The sequence below is a fragment of the Macaca thibetana genome, chromosome 11, assembly GCF_024542745.1.
Source record: "Macaca thibetana thibetana isolate TM-01 chromosome 11, ASM2454274v1, whole genome shotgun sequence".
NCBI classification, from domain to species: Eukaryota; Metazoa; Chordata; class Mammalia; order Primates; family Cercopithecidae; genus Macaca; species Macaca thibetana.
The window spans coordinates 77,281,982-77,299,899 of NC_065588.1; the positions used below are offsets into that span (position 1 = coordinate 77,281,982).

General features: G+C 34.8%; 1 protein-coding gene across 1 annotated transcript in view; it reads left to right on the plus strand.

Moving 5' to 3' along the window:
* The window catches only part of ACSS3 (acyl-CoA synthetase short chain family member 3), a 182,035-nt gene that overhangs the window by 52,771 nt on the left and 111,346 nt on the right, over nucleotides 1–17,918 (plus strand). The window contains exons 3-5 of the mRNA XM_050749257.1: nucleotides 2,339–2,527; nucleotides 6,499–6,633; nucleotides 10,196–10,336. Coding sequence (XP_050605214.1) covers nucleotides 2,339–2,527; nucleotides 6,499–6,633; nucleotides 10,196–10,336 — 465 coding nt within the window. The remainder of the gene's footprint in view (nucleotides 1–2,338; nucleotides 2,528–6,498; nucleotides 6,634–10,195; nucleotides 10,337–17,918) is intronic.

A 17,918-nucleotide genomic window follows, 5' to 3' on the forward strand; every position in this document is an offset into this window, starting at 1 on the left:
ATTCTTCTCTTTTCTTCTTTATTAGTCTTTCTACAGTCTATTTTGTTGATCTTTTCAAAAAACCAGCTCCTAGATTAATTGATTTTTTTGAAGGTTTTTTTTGTGTCTCTATCTCCTTCAGTTCTGCTCTGATCTTAGTTATTTTTTAATCTCATTTATTTCAGAGGACAGAAAATTTGTGGGCATCTTCCATTAACACTGTAAAGTGAGACTGGATTATAAAGTTACTGAATTATTTGTTGTACGGAACTTGCTTGAATGTCGTTTTTATTCAACAACTGGCACAATTCAAGATGCTGAAGTCACAGCTTTGGATAAGACTAGCTCTTCTCCTTGGTCTCTCTCAGTGTGGTACCTTAAATGATGTACCAAGTAATGTGATCACAAAGCATGGTCACTTTCTGCAGGGGTTGCACACTGAGATGTTTGGATATAACTTTCCAGTTTTTGCCTTGTTTTTTGAATTCCATATAGAATTCCAGTTCATGATTTTTATTACTTTAGTGTATCTTTCTCATAACCTTCTGCTAGCATCTTTGAAGTTCCTGAAACATAGCACTCAATTATAGAGTTTGCAATATAAAGTAGAATAAACACTAAAATATTTTTTTGGTTTTGCTTCTACTTTATTTCACCAGAGACTTTAACCTTGACCACACCTTTCCTCATCTATACAGAGTAAGTAAATAAAGAGAAAAGAGAAAAATGGCCAGGATTCAGAATTCTTTAAACTTGTTCTGAAAGTAGGAGAGACAAAAATGAAAGGAACCATAAATAGCCGTGTGGCCTAATTTCTTCTCCCAATCCTCCTCTCTTCATTGTGTTGGGCAGTCACATTCAAAGTCAAGTCATGGTCCTTCTAATTGCCCACCACGCCCATACAGGCCCTTTAGTCCCCTGATCTGATTGACAACTGTCTTGTCACTTGTTTCTTCTCCAGGCCCCTGGTTTCCTTGCTGTTCCTTGATTGCATCACATATGATCTCCTTTACCTCTTACATGTTTGTACTTCACTGATTTTCTCTTTGCCTAAAATAGTACACTTATAGATATCCACTTTTTTCCAACCTTCTACATGTCTTACTAAACTTGTTGCTTTCTTAGTGAGGTCCCAGTGAGAATTGCATCCACTCTTTCCCCTGCACTCCAAATCCTCTTTACTCTGCTCTACTTCCCTCCCCCATATGAATGAAGATTTTTTACCATAATTGATAATTTCCTTATTTCTTGTGTTTATTGCTTATTGTAAGTATTTTCTCTGCTAAAGTATAAGTATTTGGAGGGTAGAGATTATTGTCTTATCTTGTTTACTTATCTGAAGTATCTGAAAACAGTATCTGACATACAATAGATACTTAATATATATATTTTCAGTAAAAGAATGTTGAGCTACTTATTCATTAAGGTCTGGGGGTGCTTCCCACAGCTCGCTATAATTGCCAATGGGAAGGATTCTTGAAAGAAATTTTATCGTGTGTGGGCTTATGATCTGTTTTGTCTTTATTGCTAGAAAGTACAAAAACACGTTACAGGGAAGAGACATTTATATGTTGAGGTCTCAAAAACACAAAAGCAAAAAGAACTGTGTACATTTCATCCAAATACAGAGGGAAGTCACTTTGTATAAATGATTAGTGTAAAAAAACTATAAAGGCATAGAAAGAGCAAAGAATATGAGGTCGGAAGACCTGTGATCGTGTCCTGTTACAGCATTCGCTAGTTCTCTGACCTTGGTTAGCTGTTTACCTTAGCTAATAGCTGTTTACCAGAGCTAATAAGCTCTGAGACTTATTACCTTATCTTTAGATGTAAATAATAATATAGTAGAATTTGTCTTATTTGCTTTATTAGTGTTTAATGATATGTTTTCTTTATTAATGTATACTTGTTTCCTTTAACAGTTACCCAACATCTATCTAAATTTGTAATTATTTTGTTTTTCTCTTCACCTGACAGATTCACCTTTTGCAATACACAGGCTCTACAGGGGCAATTCTGTGTCTTTCAATTATCAGTGTTGTGTTCCCAACTCTTACATACCATATCTGGTATATAATAGTTGCTCAGTAAAAATGTTGTAACATGAATAGTTAAGCAGTCTTAAGTCGTAAAGTTTATGTGATATAATAATAGTAGGTTGGTTTATAATTAATGATTATAATACAATTGTTATTACTATCACTATCTAAAGCATTATCATCATCATCAAATACGTGTTACTCAGGCTCCTTTAATCTACTGCCAAGTGGCTGATCATCTTCTAGTATTACTACCTTAAGTTAGAAGTTTAGTGAAACAATACAAAAAACACTTTACTGATCTAATGGTCTTGGCATAGGTCTCCAAGCTGGCTGGTGTCTTCGTCAAGCATGACATCAAGAAAGGTGACACTGTCGTTATCTACATGCCCATGATCCCACAGGCAATGTATGCCATGCTGGCATGTGCAAGGATAGGTGCCATCCACAGTCTCATATTTGGAGGATTTGCTTCCAAAGAACTAAGCAGTCGCATTGATCATGTAAAGGTAAGTGCTTTATTTTGGGAAATCATATTCATCTGTGGAGGAATCATCTGAGAATGATCTACACCTGTTAGAGCCTCCCTTCAAATAGGATGGTTGATATATACTTTTTCTAGAAATCATTATATTAAATACCAAAAAGACACCTACATGCATACATTTATTGCAGCTTAATTTACAATTTCAAAGATATGTAATCAACCTAAGTGACCACCAACTGAAGAGTGGATAAAGAAAATGTGAGATACACACACACACACACACACACACACACACGCACCATGGAATACTTCTCAGCCATAAGAAAGAATAAAGTAATATCTTTTGTAGCAAATTGGGTGGAACTGGAGAACATGACCCTAAGTGAAACAACTCAGGAACAGAAAACCAAATACTTCATGTTCTCACTGTTAAGTGGAAGCTAAGCTATCTGTATGCAAAGACATATAGAGTGGTATAATGGACATTGGAAATCCAGAAAGGGGAAGAGTAGAAGGGGGATGAAGGATGAAAAACTACCTATTGGATACAATGTACACTATTTGGGTGACAGGTACCCTAAAAGCCCAGACTTCAAGCTATTTAAATCAATACATAAATAAAATGTTTTTTATTTCATGTACATCTGTTAATCACACATTTGTTTTAAAGTCAGTTCTATGTGAAAGACATCTTGCTGGGTGCCTTGGGGAATATAAACTATAAGAGAAGGTGTATGCTTTCCAACTTAGCTTGTCATATATTTGGGTGTATAAGACATAGAAGAAAAGGACTAATAACTAATTTGTTCATTCAACATATATTTGATTAAGCTCCCACTATGTTCCTGATACTGTCTTTGCAACTGGATAATAAGTAATACTTATCAAATGGATGGGACATATAACTAGTTTTACAATCCATATACATCCAGGAAGTGTATATGTTTGAATGGGGTACAAAAATAACAATTTAGTGAGTCTGTTGTGAAATATCATTGAGCTATTTAATCTAAAACAGCACAGTGTCTGGTATATAGTACTCATTTAAAAAATGTTAACTATTATTAATCTATGAATTTAGTGTAGGAGTTAGAAAAATTTTAACTGTAATTGACCAGATAGTAAATATTTTAGGCAGTGTGGATGACACAATCTCTATTGTACCTACTCAGCTTTGCTGTTGTAGCACAAAAGCAGCCTTAGACAACACGTACACGATAGGTGTGTATTTGTCAATAATATTTTACAGAAACAGGCTTTGTGCTGGGTTTGGCTCACAACCATAGTTTGCAGACCCCTGATTTAGAGGAAGGAACACTTTCTTTCAGTCGGGGTGGCCAAAGAAGGCTTCCTGAAGGAGGTGAGATTCGACTTAGATCTTGGCTAAGATTCAGCTAGTTGAAAAGAATGACATATTAGGATCCAAAAAGGCAGAAAAAGAATGTGAGTCAAGCAGTAGAGACAGGAAACGGTAAAATTCATATGGAAGGACAGTAAGTAGACCATTATGACTAAAAGGTGAGAGACGGTGAGCTTGCAAAGGCGGGTTTTGTCTGAACTGGATTCTGTTAACGAGTAAAAGTTTTTGAACAGGCGAGTGTCACGTTTGAAGCAATGTTAAGAAGAGGCAGGTCTTGCAGTATGTGAGTAGGAGTGAAGCTGGAAGCTGTAATAAAAACCTTTGATAGGTGATCTGTTTGTAAAACGGTGGGCAATATGAAGGGGAAAAAGGACTCTGGGAAGATTCAGGAAGGAAGCTGCCTATCAGAGTAAGAGATGGTTGACCTTTAGAATTTTAGAAGCCCAAGACGAGACATTCTTAATGGGAAGAGAGGTAATATATACTGAAGCCCCCCTGAGTGCTAGATATAGAGTCAGGCTTTGCATATCTCACTTTATTTTGTAATAGGTTAGTTATTAAAATAAGAATGCTGATTTATGGACAAACCATCTGGGTCCTTTTTATCGTTTTTTTTTTCTTCTTTTTAAACATGTTGAGTTAATGCCTATGAAGAAAATCTAGGGAAAAAATATCAGTCACTGACTTGCAAATGAAACTTTAAAAAATTCTGATAAGATATAGGGAAATTACAATATGTAAAAAAAATAAGAATTTACAAAAGTTATGGTATACCATTTAAGGAATTTTCATCCATCACACACACACACACGTGCGCACACACACACACACACACACACACACACACACACACACCCTAAGACTCCTTTGTTAAGGGGTTTCTGCAATAAATGCTTTTATAGATAAGGCAATTGGGCAGGTCAAATGTAAGGAGAGAAGATGGAGATAGAGATGTATATCTGAGATAGTTAGGTAAAATTAGTGTGTAGTTGAAATTAGGAATGGTTTTGATGTCATGATCTTCAGATAAATAGGCTAAAGAAAAAGTTTTATTTTTATAGAAGAAGATGGAAATGATGTATTCTAACAAGTCAGTCTAGACTCAATATCTCCAATAAGACTGTTAATAGAAATATGAAAAGAATTATTTTTTTCAGAGAAGTCTAATTTTGACTTTATTAAATTATTCAAACTTTGATATATTCTATATATGCTCCTAATCTGATATGTAGCTTGCTTTTGTTTATTCAGAATTCTAATTTTAAGGAATGCTATCTAGAGCTATTTTTGTGCATATTACAGATATTAAAATGTGAATTATTTTCAAATGTCTGACCTTTAAAAATATAATAAAAGGAAACAAGACTTTTTGCTTTTTTTTTTTTTTTTCTCTTTTGTTTTAAGGCAACTTGATATGGTGGAAAGACGTTCTGCAACCAGACCGAACTGGCCTTCCTTCTGCCTTTGCCACTTGTAACCTGGGGCAAACTATGTAATTGCACTGAGCCTCAGTTCCATGAATATTAAATTATATTCAAAAAGCAGACAATACTATATATGCATATATTTAGCACAGTATAAACCTTTCCTAGATGAAATGTATTATAACTAGAAATCAGAATTCAGGAATACATGCAATACCTTGGGTCAATTTTCTGCCTTCTGAATAATTTATTATCTGTCTCTTTTGCTTTGGATTTCTTGGTGAAGAAACAATATACTTAAAAATATGAGGACTTATTTTTCTGCAAATTAATGAGTTCCACAAATGTTTGCTGAAAGCTCATGACATGCCAAGCACTGTGCTAGGTATAGGAAACACAAAAATAAATGGCATTCAAACTTGGTCTTATAGAGCTTACTGTGCAGTAGTAGAGATGTATGAACACTGACTACAACTGAACATTTGAGGCATGTCCAGAATATACTGAAGAAGAGAGATTGACATAAGCTGTGGTTCCCAACAGGGATACATGTTGCCTACACCTGTGTTTGTCTTGAAGAATGACTTAGCAAATTGCCAGGTAAAGAGTACAAAGTGTATCTTAAGGACAGGGGCAGGTCTAGGCTTTGTGGGGCTTGAAACTTTAATCATTTGGGAGCCTTTTTAAGAAAATAATATAATGTAATATTTGGTGAATATGAATATATATTTAGAATTAGAAAAAATATTATAAGTTATTGGAGATTTGCGTCTTTTTCTGCTGCAGTCTCTTTAGGCATTTAGAAGAGAAACATATAGAAAACCTATGAAATGCTGCTACAACCTCAGCAGCAGCCAGCTCTTACTGGGGCCTTTGCAAGTAAAGGGCCTCAAGATTTGCATTGTACTAGTTCATGGCAAATCCACCTGGCTTAATGAATTATTTGAAAGGGATTTATACATTTCATACATATGAGTCAAAAACATCATTGAGTATGCAGTTTTGAACAGGTAAGTGAGATTTATGTAGAAGTGGTTAAGTCTATAACAATTACAAATGGTTTATTCATTTTCATACCATTCAGTAGAAAACAGAATCATTCAGATATTTCTTTAGAAATGTTAAATTGCCAGTCTGCAACTAAAATATTGTGATTACCCTAATTAACATTGTTAAAGCTTTCTCTCCATTATTATTTTTTAATTGTAGCCCAAGGTGGTTGTTACAGCATCATTTGGCATTGAACCTGGAAGGAGGGTAGAGTACGTACCACTTGTAGAAGAAGCTCTAAAAATAGGACAACACAAACCAGAGAAAATTCTCATTTATAATCGTCCAAATATGGTAATCTGAATATTGAATTTGGTTCTTGCTAATGTTAATATGCTAAGAATGATTTTAGTTTTTACCATTTAAAAGATACACTTGATTTATAAACTATTAAGTATACTGCTGAATGTCATTGTTATTTCTAAAAAAATATGAATAAGACCTACTGACTTCATGAAAATCTAGCCTAAAACCAAAAGACTGAAACACAGAAACATGTGTGAGATTAATGAATTGGATTCTATGTATACTGCTATTGTTGTGTTTTTAATTAGCTCGGATTATATCAACAATAATAATAACAACACGAATTGACTGCTTACCGTATGATTTATAAGACATTCTACTAATGAATATATTTTTTAATCTTCCTGGTAACTCTATTAACTAGATGATAATATGATTACTATTTTAATAGACGAGGACTCCAGTGAACACAGAGATAAAGCAACTTGCCCGGTTTGAAAGCTCCAGAGTTGAGATTTGAATGTATGCACTCTGACTGTATGCTTAATCCCTCAGCTCTCCTGACTCTTGGAGTGGTGTGACTACTTTGAATGCAAACATCTTCTTAAAATTTAGAAAAGTATTTAGGCTAGAAATAAAACTATGCTCAGGAAAACAAAACATGAATATTCTAAGTAGATACATTATTCTGCGATCCATGAAGGAAGGGAGAACAGTGTAATATACCAATGAATACAATTTACGGTACTTTTTCTGTAACTTTGAACTGATGATCACCTTATTTCTTCACCCAAGCAAATCTTTAGCTATTTATGTTGACATCAACTTGGGTTTCTAGCAGATTAAGTTTTTTTTTTTTTTTTTTTTTTTGCAGAAGTGAAATTGTAAGACTTAAAGAATCATGTGCAATTTGTAGAACTCTTGACAAGTTTTATTTGAAAATACTTAAATGACAAGATATGAGAACAGAGTATTAAAAATACATCATTTTGATTACCACCAAGCAATTCCCATTACCACATTAAATTCCTGTGTAAAGTTTTAGTAGTCTGTGGTTCATGAACTGCTGCACTTAATGGTTTTAATGTTCTTATGATCTTGAAGAAGAATTTTAAGTTTCTTTCAGAAGACCTCAAACACTTTTTTTTAAAAAAAGCTTCTTTGCTGTTTAAATCAGGTAATACAAAATCAGCAATATAGAAGGCCTTGGGTAAGAACAGTTTAGAGGAATGGCAGGAACACACACACAGTGTATGCATATATGAGTATATGTGTGCTGTTCACATTAATATGTAGTTTGCACAGAACTGATGAGGTACTAATTTCTAGGCCCAATGCTAAGTACTTCCAAATATTTTTTCTTATTTAATTCTAACAAACCAATGAAATAGATGTTACTAGCCTTATTTTAGAGATAAAGAAACTGAGTAATGGAGAGAGGTCATAGCCCAAAGTCATGGCTAATAAGTGGCAGAACCAGGATTTAAACTCCAGTTTAATGACTTGTAACCAAAAAGACATATGATATTTCTTTCACTATAAACACATTGCATATGGAGGATATCAATGTTCCTTATTCAGTTTTTTCTAACGCAAGTCTCTTCTCTTTTCTTCTTAATAGAGATTAACTGTCTGCTCCCCTCCAATAACTAGCTTACTTTCTCAGCTTCTCTCTTTTTCTGCAGGCCCTTTCCTCTATTGTGATATAGATGAGGGCTGTAGAAATCTCTTGTTCTTTCTAGTAGACCTGCTGTTTAGGCAGTAACTAAGCCCAGTGGAATGGCTTTGCTTTGAATTTAGAGAGACACAAAGGCTCAGCGGTGTGTCTTATTAACCAGGATTGCATTTTTCTAAGAGGAGGTTAAAAACTTGGCTGCCACACCTAAGCTTCAGGCAAGCAGTGATGGAATCAAAGGATATTACACCCCTACGCTCTCCCAATACTGCCTTTTAAGAATTACAAGAATTAGGAAAGACATATCTATAGAAGTAAATGCATATATATGAAAATGTTTTGTTTTCTCTCTTTGTCAGATCTCCTTTACATGTACCTCTGTTTCTTAGCCTGAAGAATAACCATTTATTGAAGTCCTAATTTCATTAGAGGCCCATAAAAATTATCAACCCTGTAATTATTGTTGTGATCCTTAATTGATGTTTTTATTTTGCAGTGTGATGATTTTTATAGATCTCTGTGTTGTCAAAAGTTTGATAATTTGCAATTAGTTGCTTTTATCCATTGTATAAAAAGAAATGGAAACATATAATTTGGTCATAATCAACTATTTTATTTATCTAAATGGCAGAGCCAGTACCTATCAGGGTGGGGCTGGAGAAAGCAGTTTGGCCTGAAACTTCAACTTGATGAAGGGTCTTCAATTCAGCTATAAATGTGTTAGCTATAAATGTGTTTATTCATACAGGCATCATATTTGTGATGTTATCTCGGAGTATTAATTGGTAAATGTACCTATTTAAATATATGAACAGTTTTTACAACCATGATTAATGTATTAAGCAACCTAGAAAATGGAAGTGTCTTTTCTAAATTTTTCAATCTTTGGACTTATCTCAGGAATCACTTTAATGAAATGGTTACACACATCTCTAGATAGTAGATCTCATTAACTTTCATTGAGTGTTATATAACTTTGCTTGTGCTTATGCTAACATGTTTGCCAATTATAAACTTCCTGATGTGTGATCTTGAGCTCAGCTAACATCTAAGAAAAAACCAGACTTTTAATGGGCATTAACTTTACTTAAATAGTTGTAATTCCCCATCAGAGTAACTTTTCCATCAGCCACTTCCCTGCTTTTCACCCATCTGGCCATTTCATTGTCACTGTTTTTAAAGAAGTCTGTTTAATTTCTTTAAAGATGTATCTGTTTAACTCATGACTCTATTATCACAAAGTTTACAACACAGAGCCTGGTTCTTGAAACAAAAAAAGGAAAAAAATATTTCTCCCACAATAATGAATGATCTAGAAGGAGTAAAATTGGGATCGTATTTTGGATATATCACAGACTCTGACTAAATTTCAATACTGGATTTTAGTCTTCAAAAAGCAATAGTAGAATTCTTCCCTACTCCTGAAGAAGAATTAATGTTTTCTTATTTGGAAAGGTAGCTGTGGTGTTACTCCTAAAGGCCATTGTATGAAGAGAAATTTATTAGCTTAGTTGACACATCATTGTAAAGATGATAAATGCAAAGTAAACGAAATAGGCTATGGAAAATAAAAGTTAGTTTATAAAGTTATTAGTGTACATACATCTATAAAAACATGAAACCTTGTTAATTAAGCTATGAGTGTTGATGGAAACATTACTACATTATACTGAATTTCTAAAGGATATCTCTAGATTTAAATGAAACATGTTTTTTTGTCAGTTTAGTTGAAGTGAATATAAAACCTTTGGACTTTTTATAAACATTTATGTTGAATCATGAACTTGAGCTTTTTAGTCATAAATCTGATGTTTAGCGCCATTATAGGCTTAGATTTTCAGTCAGATGCTCGGACTTACATAGATTTAGCTACTTTTTGTTCTCTTGATTTAATCTCCTTATTACAGTACATACTCTTATATTTTTCCTGTGTAGGAGGCGGTTCCTTTGGCTCCAGGTCGTGACCTTGACTGGGATGAAGAGATGGCAAAAGCCCAATCACATGACTGTGTTCCTGTTCTTTCAGAACACCCACTGTACGTTCTTTACACATCTGGCACAACGGGGTTACCTAAGGTACTCACTCTCTGAGGGATAACTATCTATAGCAGCAGATTTACTTTGCACCAAGAATGTTTGATCACTGACTGGAAATGTTTGCAGATTTTACTTTGAAGTTTAGAGAGTTACTTCATTTGCTTTTATTTTTTTTCCTGTGCCCAGTCTGGAGTGCAGTGGCGTGATCTCACCTGACACAGTTACTTTATATCTTAAAGAGATTTTGTGCCTAGTGCTAAATATAAAACATTTATTATTTAACATCAAATATTTTGCTCTCATTTCTTCCAGAATTGTCTCAAATGCTAGAAATATACAATTGCTTTAGTAGATGTTTGATTGAATATCAGTTGGTTTAATAACATTATATAAAAATATATTTCAAATAAGATATTTTTATTCTTTTAAATTGAGGTATAAGTTTCATGCAGTGTAGAATTGATTTTTTGATCTAGGGGAATTCAATTCTTTATTATGAATGTGATTTAGAGAATTGACCTAGGCAGTTTGAACAGAGGCAGTTTATCCAAAGTATTGACCTATTTGATTTACAGCATGGAAGACATTCAAGGATTTTTAAATCTGTTCACCATGAAACGTGTTTTTACAAAGCAAAGTTGAAAGCATCAATATTCATTTAATGTGTCAAATATCAACAAATACCACTTTTGCCTGGTATCTCCGAATAACACTGTTTCTTCATAGACCCTTATAAAGGATAACAGTATAATTTTCCTTACTCATCTTTATTAGGTGGTTTAATATTCACTGAATTGTAGAATTTTAGTAGGAGAAGGGACTTTCATAATCATTCTTATCCTTGAGGAGAGTGACTTCTTCATTACTGTTAGATTACTGTAGCATCAGTGTTCTGAAAACGTCGTCTCTTAATCATCTTAAAATAGTGGTTCTATTTGATTAGTAAGCTTTTTAAAAGGAAATTTAAGATGTTCCATGTAAGCCTTGCTTGTGAAAAGGAACACTTTTCGTAGGGGAATATATTCTCTCTGAGGACACAGGTCATGTTTTAGTATATTTTGGTCTACCATTGTTCTTTGTATGTAGTTGGTGCTCAATAAATTTTTGTTGAAATCATACATAGATGCACACACATGAAGATATTTGTTTCATTGTAGAATTGAAGCCTTATGATTTTGTTACAACTCGAGTGACTTGAAAAATATTTCTGCATATTGGAGATTGGAAGATTTATTTATTGAAGCATGCCAAATAATCTGCTGGACATAATTCTTAACCTCAACTTTTTCCAATTCTGCCTTGCATACTCGCCACCTGGAGTCCAACTGAACATTTGGCTATAAAATAAAAGAGAACTCAGGAAAGTTATGATCTAATATAAAAGTATCAACATGAGAGAAAACTCCTGACCCTGAAAACACAGTATAACTTAATTTTTAAAAATTTAGTTTCTTAAAAGCCTGAAGAAATCTTATAAAAACATTTGTGCTACCTCAAGACTTTAAGTCACTGAAATTCACTGTGACCTGGAGTAGGATCTCATGGGATGGGCAGAAGAAAAGGTTTTCAGAAATTAAAAGCTGACTTGCTAGTGTAGTAGAAATAAAATAAAAGCAATACACAGAGTATTAGATTGAAAAGTGGTTCCAAATAAGGAAGGACCCTAGCTACCACAGGTTTTTCCTTTCTTTTCTTTTTTTCTTTCTTTTTTTTTTTTTTTTTGAGAGTGAGTCTCGCTCTGTTGCCCAGGCTGGCTCACTGCAAGCTCCACCTCCCAGGTTCATGCCATTCTCCTTCCTCAGCCTCTCGAGCAGCTGGGACTACCTGCACCTGCCACCATGCCCGGCTAATTTTTTGTATTTTTAGTAGAGACGGGGTTTCACTGTGTTAGCCAGGATGGTCGTGATCTCCTGACCTTGTGATACATCCACCTCGGCCTCCCAAAGTGCTGGGATTACAGGCGTGAGCCACTGCGCCTGGCGCAGGTTTTCTCTGAGAGGTTCTTTTCTGGATTCCTTTCAGTGCCTAAATGGAAGATCCTTTGATATTTCTATCGTTCTCATTTTCCTCCTGATGTACCATCCTGAAGACAATCTATTTCAATAAATTTGAGAGGGCTTTAATTGTGTGGAGATTTCTGCACCCACATTGAATTTGACTCAATTTAATGTGTTTGTATGGAGTGCTCATCCTGTGCTAGAACAGATACAACTATGAGTAAAGTATAGTCCTTCTAGTCTAGTGGGATTGAACCAGGTATGAATACAGGTGATGCAAGATAGAAGGTGGTCATTTAGTTGGGAAGATAGTTGACTACACACAAAGGAGACAAAGAGATTAGTTTTCAGGCTGTTTAATTAGTTTGGAAGTTTACATAGGACAGCATACCTAATAGGGAGGAATCAGATTTGGTTCAATGTTAGAAGTCTAAGACTTTGAATGTGAGAACATATGAGGGTTCTTTTGAATATTCATTGAAATAGAATCAGAAGGATGGTTTGAGGCTAGGGAAACTAAAAGTCTTTAACATGCTGAGCATGATGTGTCTTCAGGACATTTAACACGAAGATGCCCAGTCAAGAGTTGGTAATGAGAGTCTCAGCCCAAGAGTTATACATATGCGGTTGGAGATAGACCCTTGTAGGTTATTGGGGTACAGGACCGGTGATTAAATTGTGTGAGTGAGTGGGCTTTGCAAAGTTAACACATACAGAATGGCAAAAGAAGGTAGTTACCTCTTTAAGTCTCTCTTCCCTCCAGTGGACTTTAGAATTGAAATTGCTTTAAATTTTACATTACCAACAGACCTTTATGGCACTTATTTTAACCTATCTTATACATGTTAGTTTTTATGGCACTTATTTTAACCTATCTTATACATATTAGTTTTTATTAATTTACTTTTTTAACAATGAATGTCCTCTGAGGTCTTAGAATACACATTTTCCTTTTTGGATCCACTGTAGCACTAACATTAAAATTTGACCCATGTAGAGCTTCAGAATATTTGTTGAATGATCTCTTACTTCTCTAGTAAGTCAGCTTCTTGGACACCTCCTTATTCATACCATTCTCATTTCATTTTTCATAGGTATAATCAGGATTAATAGTACCTAAAATCTTAATGTTGGGATCCACAGAATGTAAGTATAGGAAAAATAAACACACATGCATTAATGAAGCATTTAGATATAAATATGATGTCATCATGTGGTTTGTTTCCTCAATTCCTGATCTTCATGAGGAAAAATAATGTTGTGAGCTCATAAAAAAACTCTTCTGCCCAGAAATGCTTGTTTCTCAAATATAAAACACACATAAGGCAGTCTGTTCTTTGGTTAGAATTTGTAGATATATTTAGGGCATATTTGCATATCGGCATTTGCCAACTCTGGAGTTGTCAAGTTGCTGTATGACAGGTTAATCTGTTAGCTGCTGTAAATATTCCAGCAACCACATCTGAGCTTCTTTGCATACATTTCTGTTTTGTTGTGGGCTTCTATTCTGTTTGGTTTGGGTGCCTATCTTTGAGATAGTTCAAAGCACTACATGATAAAAGAATCCCTCATCTGGATGAGATGTCCTTTCAGGTATGGGAGATTTAGTGATCATAATATGCATCTTATTCGGTTTGATATCATAAAGGGATTGTGATAACGAAAAAAAAAAAAAGAAAGAAGAAAAGTTCAGTGTCAAAAGAAAACAAGGGGAAAGAAATCAAAAGGAAAAGATTGAAAAGAAAACATGACAAGAAAGTGGTAGATAAGACCTTTTGTCCTGATGTGGACTTACAAAATTTATGTAACTTTATTCCTGTTTAAGTGACTTAATACTATTTCCTGCCCTAGAAAAAAAAAAAAAAGGAGAATGAAAGTCAAATATAAAAGAGCAGTGACCTTTTTTGTTTAATCTGTGGTACGCTCTTTCAGTTAAAGTGCTGAACTGGTTGCACCTTTGCCCCTTAGCTCACAGTTGTTCAGATCAACAAAAAATTATACAACTGCCAAAATATCCTCCATGGACATAGCTTCAGAATCATCTGAAAACCTGTATCAAGATATTTCCTGTTTGATGAAATATCCCAAATGGAAACATTTTATGCCTTCTAAGAAGATTCAAGGTTCACTAAATTCTACAAGTGTCGAGGGTTTCTACTGAACAAAGAGTATTTGTTAACATAATTGTATTGTTCATATGGATTTATACACTCAACTGTTCATTCATTTAGACAGTCAACAAATGTAGTAAATGCCTATTCTACCCCAGACACTGTGCTGAAGATACAAAGGTGTTGTGCTCAAAGTGGTGGAGAAGGCACAGCACCAGGTGGGGATATCAGTTCTCTGATGAGGTTTGCAGGCCCTGAGGGCTGTGAAAGAGGACCTGAAAGACATTTGACACAAATAATAGGATGGGGTGAAAGTTCCCAGAAAAGGTGGTATTTTTGCAACGTCTTGAAGTACTCCTGGTGAAGACATTAGAGTTCATCAGGTTTAGAAAAGGGGTGGAGGCTTACTCTAGAAATAGGGGGTGCCATCTGTCAAACCACGACCAAAACAAGGTTTAGTGCTGATGTGTTAGATTTTTTAAACAATCAGAACGATTCATTTTTTTCTCTGACACCTGCCATCATTTGGTGATGGGTTTCTTTTCTTTCCTTCAAGTAAAATTTATTTTCCCCCTCTATTGTTTCTTGTCAGGCTGAATTGATACACACACACACACATACAAACACACACACAGATATACATACACACATATATGTAAGGATATAAATATGTACACATGCATGTATACATGCATATATTTACATGTGTATATGTGAATAGACATTTTACATATGTAAATATATATGTATTTGCCTTGTATGATTCTTTATTACAAAATAAATGATAGAGGGACTTAATGTAAGAAATAGGAAGTTTTGTCATGTACTCTAAACTTTTCTACTCTCAATATTTCGGGATGTGCCTCTCAGATATTCAAAGACGATCAGAAAAAAAAAAAGCTTACATTTTTACAATGAAGAATCCCAAATTCTTTTTTTTTTTTTTTTTTTTTTTTTTTTTGAGATGGAGTCTTGCTCTGTCACCCAGGCTGGAGTGCAATGGATGGATCTCAGCTCACTGCAAGCTCCGCCTCCCAGGTACAGGCCATTCTCCTGCCTCAGCCTCCCGAGTAGCTGGGACTACAGGTGCCCACCACCTCGCCTGGCTAGTTTTTTTGTATTTTCTAGTAGAGACGGGGTTTCACCTTGTTAGCCAGGATGGTCTCGATCTCCTGACCTCATGATCCGCCCATCTCGGCCTCCCAAAGTGCTGGGATTACAGTCTTGAGCCACCGTGCCTGGCCCCAAATTCTTAATCTTACCACACATTTCAGGCTTCCCTCCTCTTCTACAACACCTGTTGTTGCAATTGTATTTTTCTTTTTCAAGTTGTGGCAACCAAAACTGCACACAACATTTATACTAACATGTTTTCTGTTTTACTTTAATGGCCCCATTTATGGCAGTCTTTGACTTGACTTGTCTTCAAAAGTAGCACAGTAAGCTGGAAATTATGAAGAACTATCTGTGATAACTTTGTGGTACCATTTCTGAGAAACTAATATTCAGCCTTTACTTGTACTTGCACTGATTGAATTTTTTAAACACCATGAACATTATATTTGTGCCCCCATCCCAAAAGAGAGCACTTTCATATTGCTTCCATTCCTATTTCTGAGATAGCATTCACTTTTATGTCTTTATTCAGGGCACAGAGTGCTAGTCCCATCTGGATATTTTTCAAGTTCCCCAGACATCTTTAAGAATTATGACTGATCCTACCAAAAGATCAGAACAGCATATTGGCAGGTTACAGGGTATTTATGAGAATATATTAGATCATCTAATGACTTGACTTTTAAGGTAGGTAGAGTATAAATACATAGAGAGGCCGGGCGCGGTGCATCACGCCTGTAATCCCAGCACTTTGGGAGGCCGAGGAGGGCAGATCACGAGGTCCGGAGATCAAGACCATCCTGGCTAGCATGGTGAAACCCTGTCTCTACTAAAAAAAAAAAAAAATTAGCTGAGCATGGTGGCATGCCTGTGTAGTCCCAACTACTCGGGAGGCTGAGGCAGGAGAATCGCTTGAACCTGGGAGGCGGAGGTTGCAGTGAGTGAGATCATGCCACTGCACTCCAGCCTGGGTGACAGAGCAAGACTCCCTCTCAAAGGAAAAGAAAAAAGCACATATAGAAGGTAATAATAAATAATAGAGATTCAAAAGACTAAAATGAAGAAGGTTTGTGTTTTAGAGGTAAGCATTGGTGTTGAGTATTTTTACTTCATATTCAGATCTACTACTGTAAAAGTGGTATTTTTAGTTTCCAACAAAATTTGCTTAGTTATAGTATAATGATTTGTTTTCTGGAGCATAATTTATGTGTTTTCAGAGGCTGAATGGTATTTCTCTTTTGCATTTTAATTTTCATTACCTGGATAATGTGATTATAAACAGGAAACAAAAATGCTTTATCATCTTATTTTTGTCACAAATTAATATTTATGCTAAAGAAATTCTCTTGAAATGTAACCTTTGTGTTTTTTGTGCTTTCAAACCTCTTATAAAAGGTGAACCTGGAGAATATGAAACTATGTGTTTCTTTATTCTGCACCATATCAAATACCCAGAAATTTGAAAGTGTATTATCTGAGCATTTGGGAGGCAAGACCAAATTGCAGATCTAGAGTCTAGATTAATAAATGGTAAAAAGATGCTTGATTAAAATTTGTATACTCATTCTTTAAAAAATAAAAGTAAGTGGGTATCAATGACTAATGAAAAACATAAATTATGGCTCTTCTCATTCCTTCAGCTTCATTTTAATTGTTTTAAATGAGAATCTTTGATGGCAACCTCTAATTATTTTGACATTTATGCCTTTTGACTGATAGGAGCACAGGGTAAAATATAAAGCAATAATTGCTAGAACTAAGGAAAAATATTGTTAATGAGTTATTAAATTTTAGCCTTTACAACTTCAAATGCTTTTTCATGCATGGTCTCATTTTTAAGTCTCTTTTTTTGGTCGGATGGGTTTAAGTATTCACTAATTTACAGACAGAGTGACATTGGTAAATGTCGTTTGAAGAAGTACTCATCTGAGAGGTAAATAGAAATTTGACAACTTATCCTTTACATTTATCTTTCAGGTTTTACAATTGAATTACTACTCAGTTATGTCTTCCCTCACCTTTTATTTCTTGTCATCATTTCTAGTCAATGCATCTTACCCTCTGTACCATATGGTCTAAACATTTACCTAGTTATAATAATATTTAGAGTTACTGATAAAAATGGGTTCTAAATGCAGGGACATGTAGGATGGAGAGAAAATTTTAAAACATTTTAAAGTGAAATTATTACTGATATTAAGTATCACTATCTGTCATAACACATGGACAGCGTATTGTCTACAAAAAACTACTTTTTCTAGCCTGTAAAATGAATAGTTTTTATGAAGTGTTTGCAGTTTGATTAATACCAGATTCAATCAATCTGTTGAGCCATAGGAAAAGATCTCAATAGAACAAACTAGCAAAGTGCATGGGAGATAGGATAGGATACAGTGG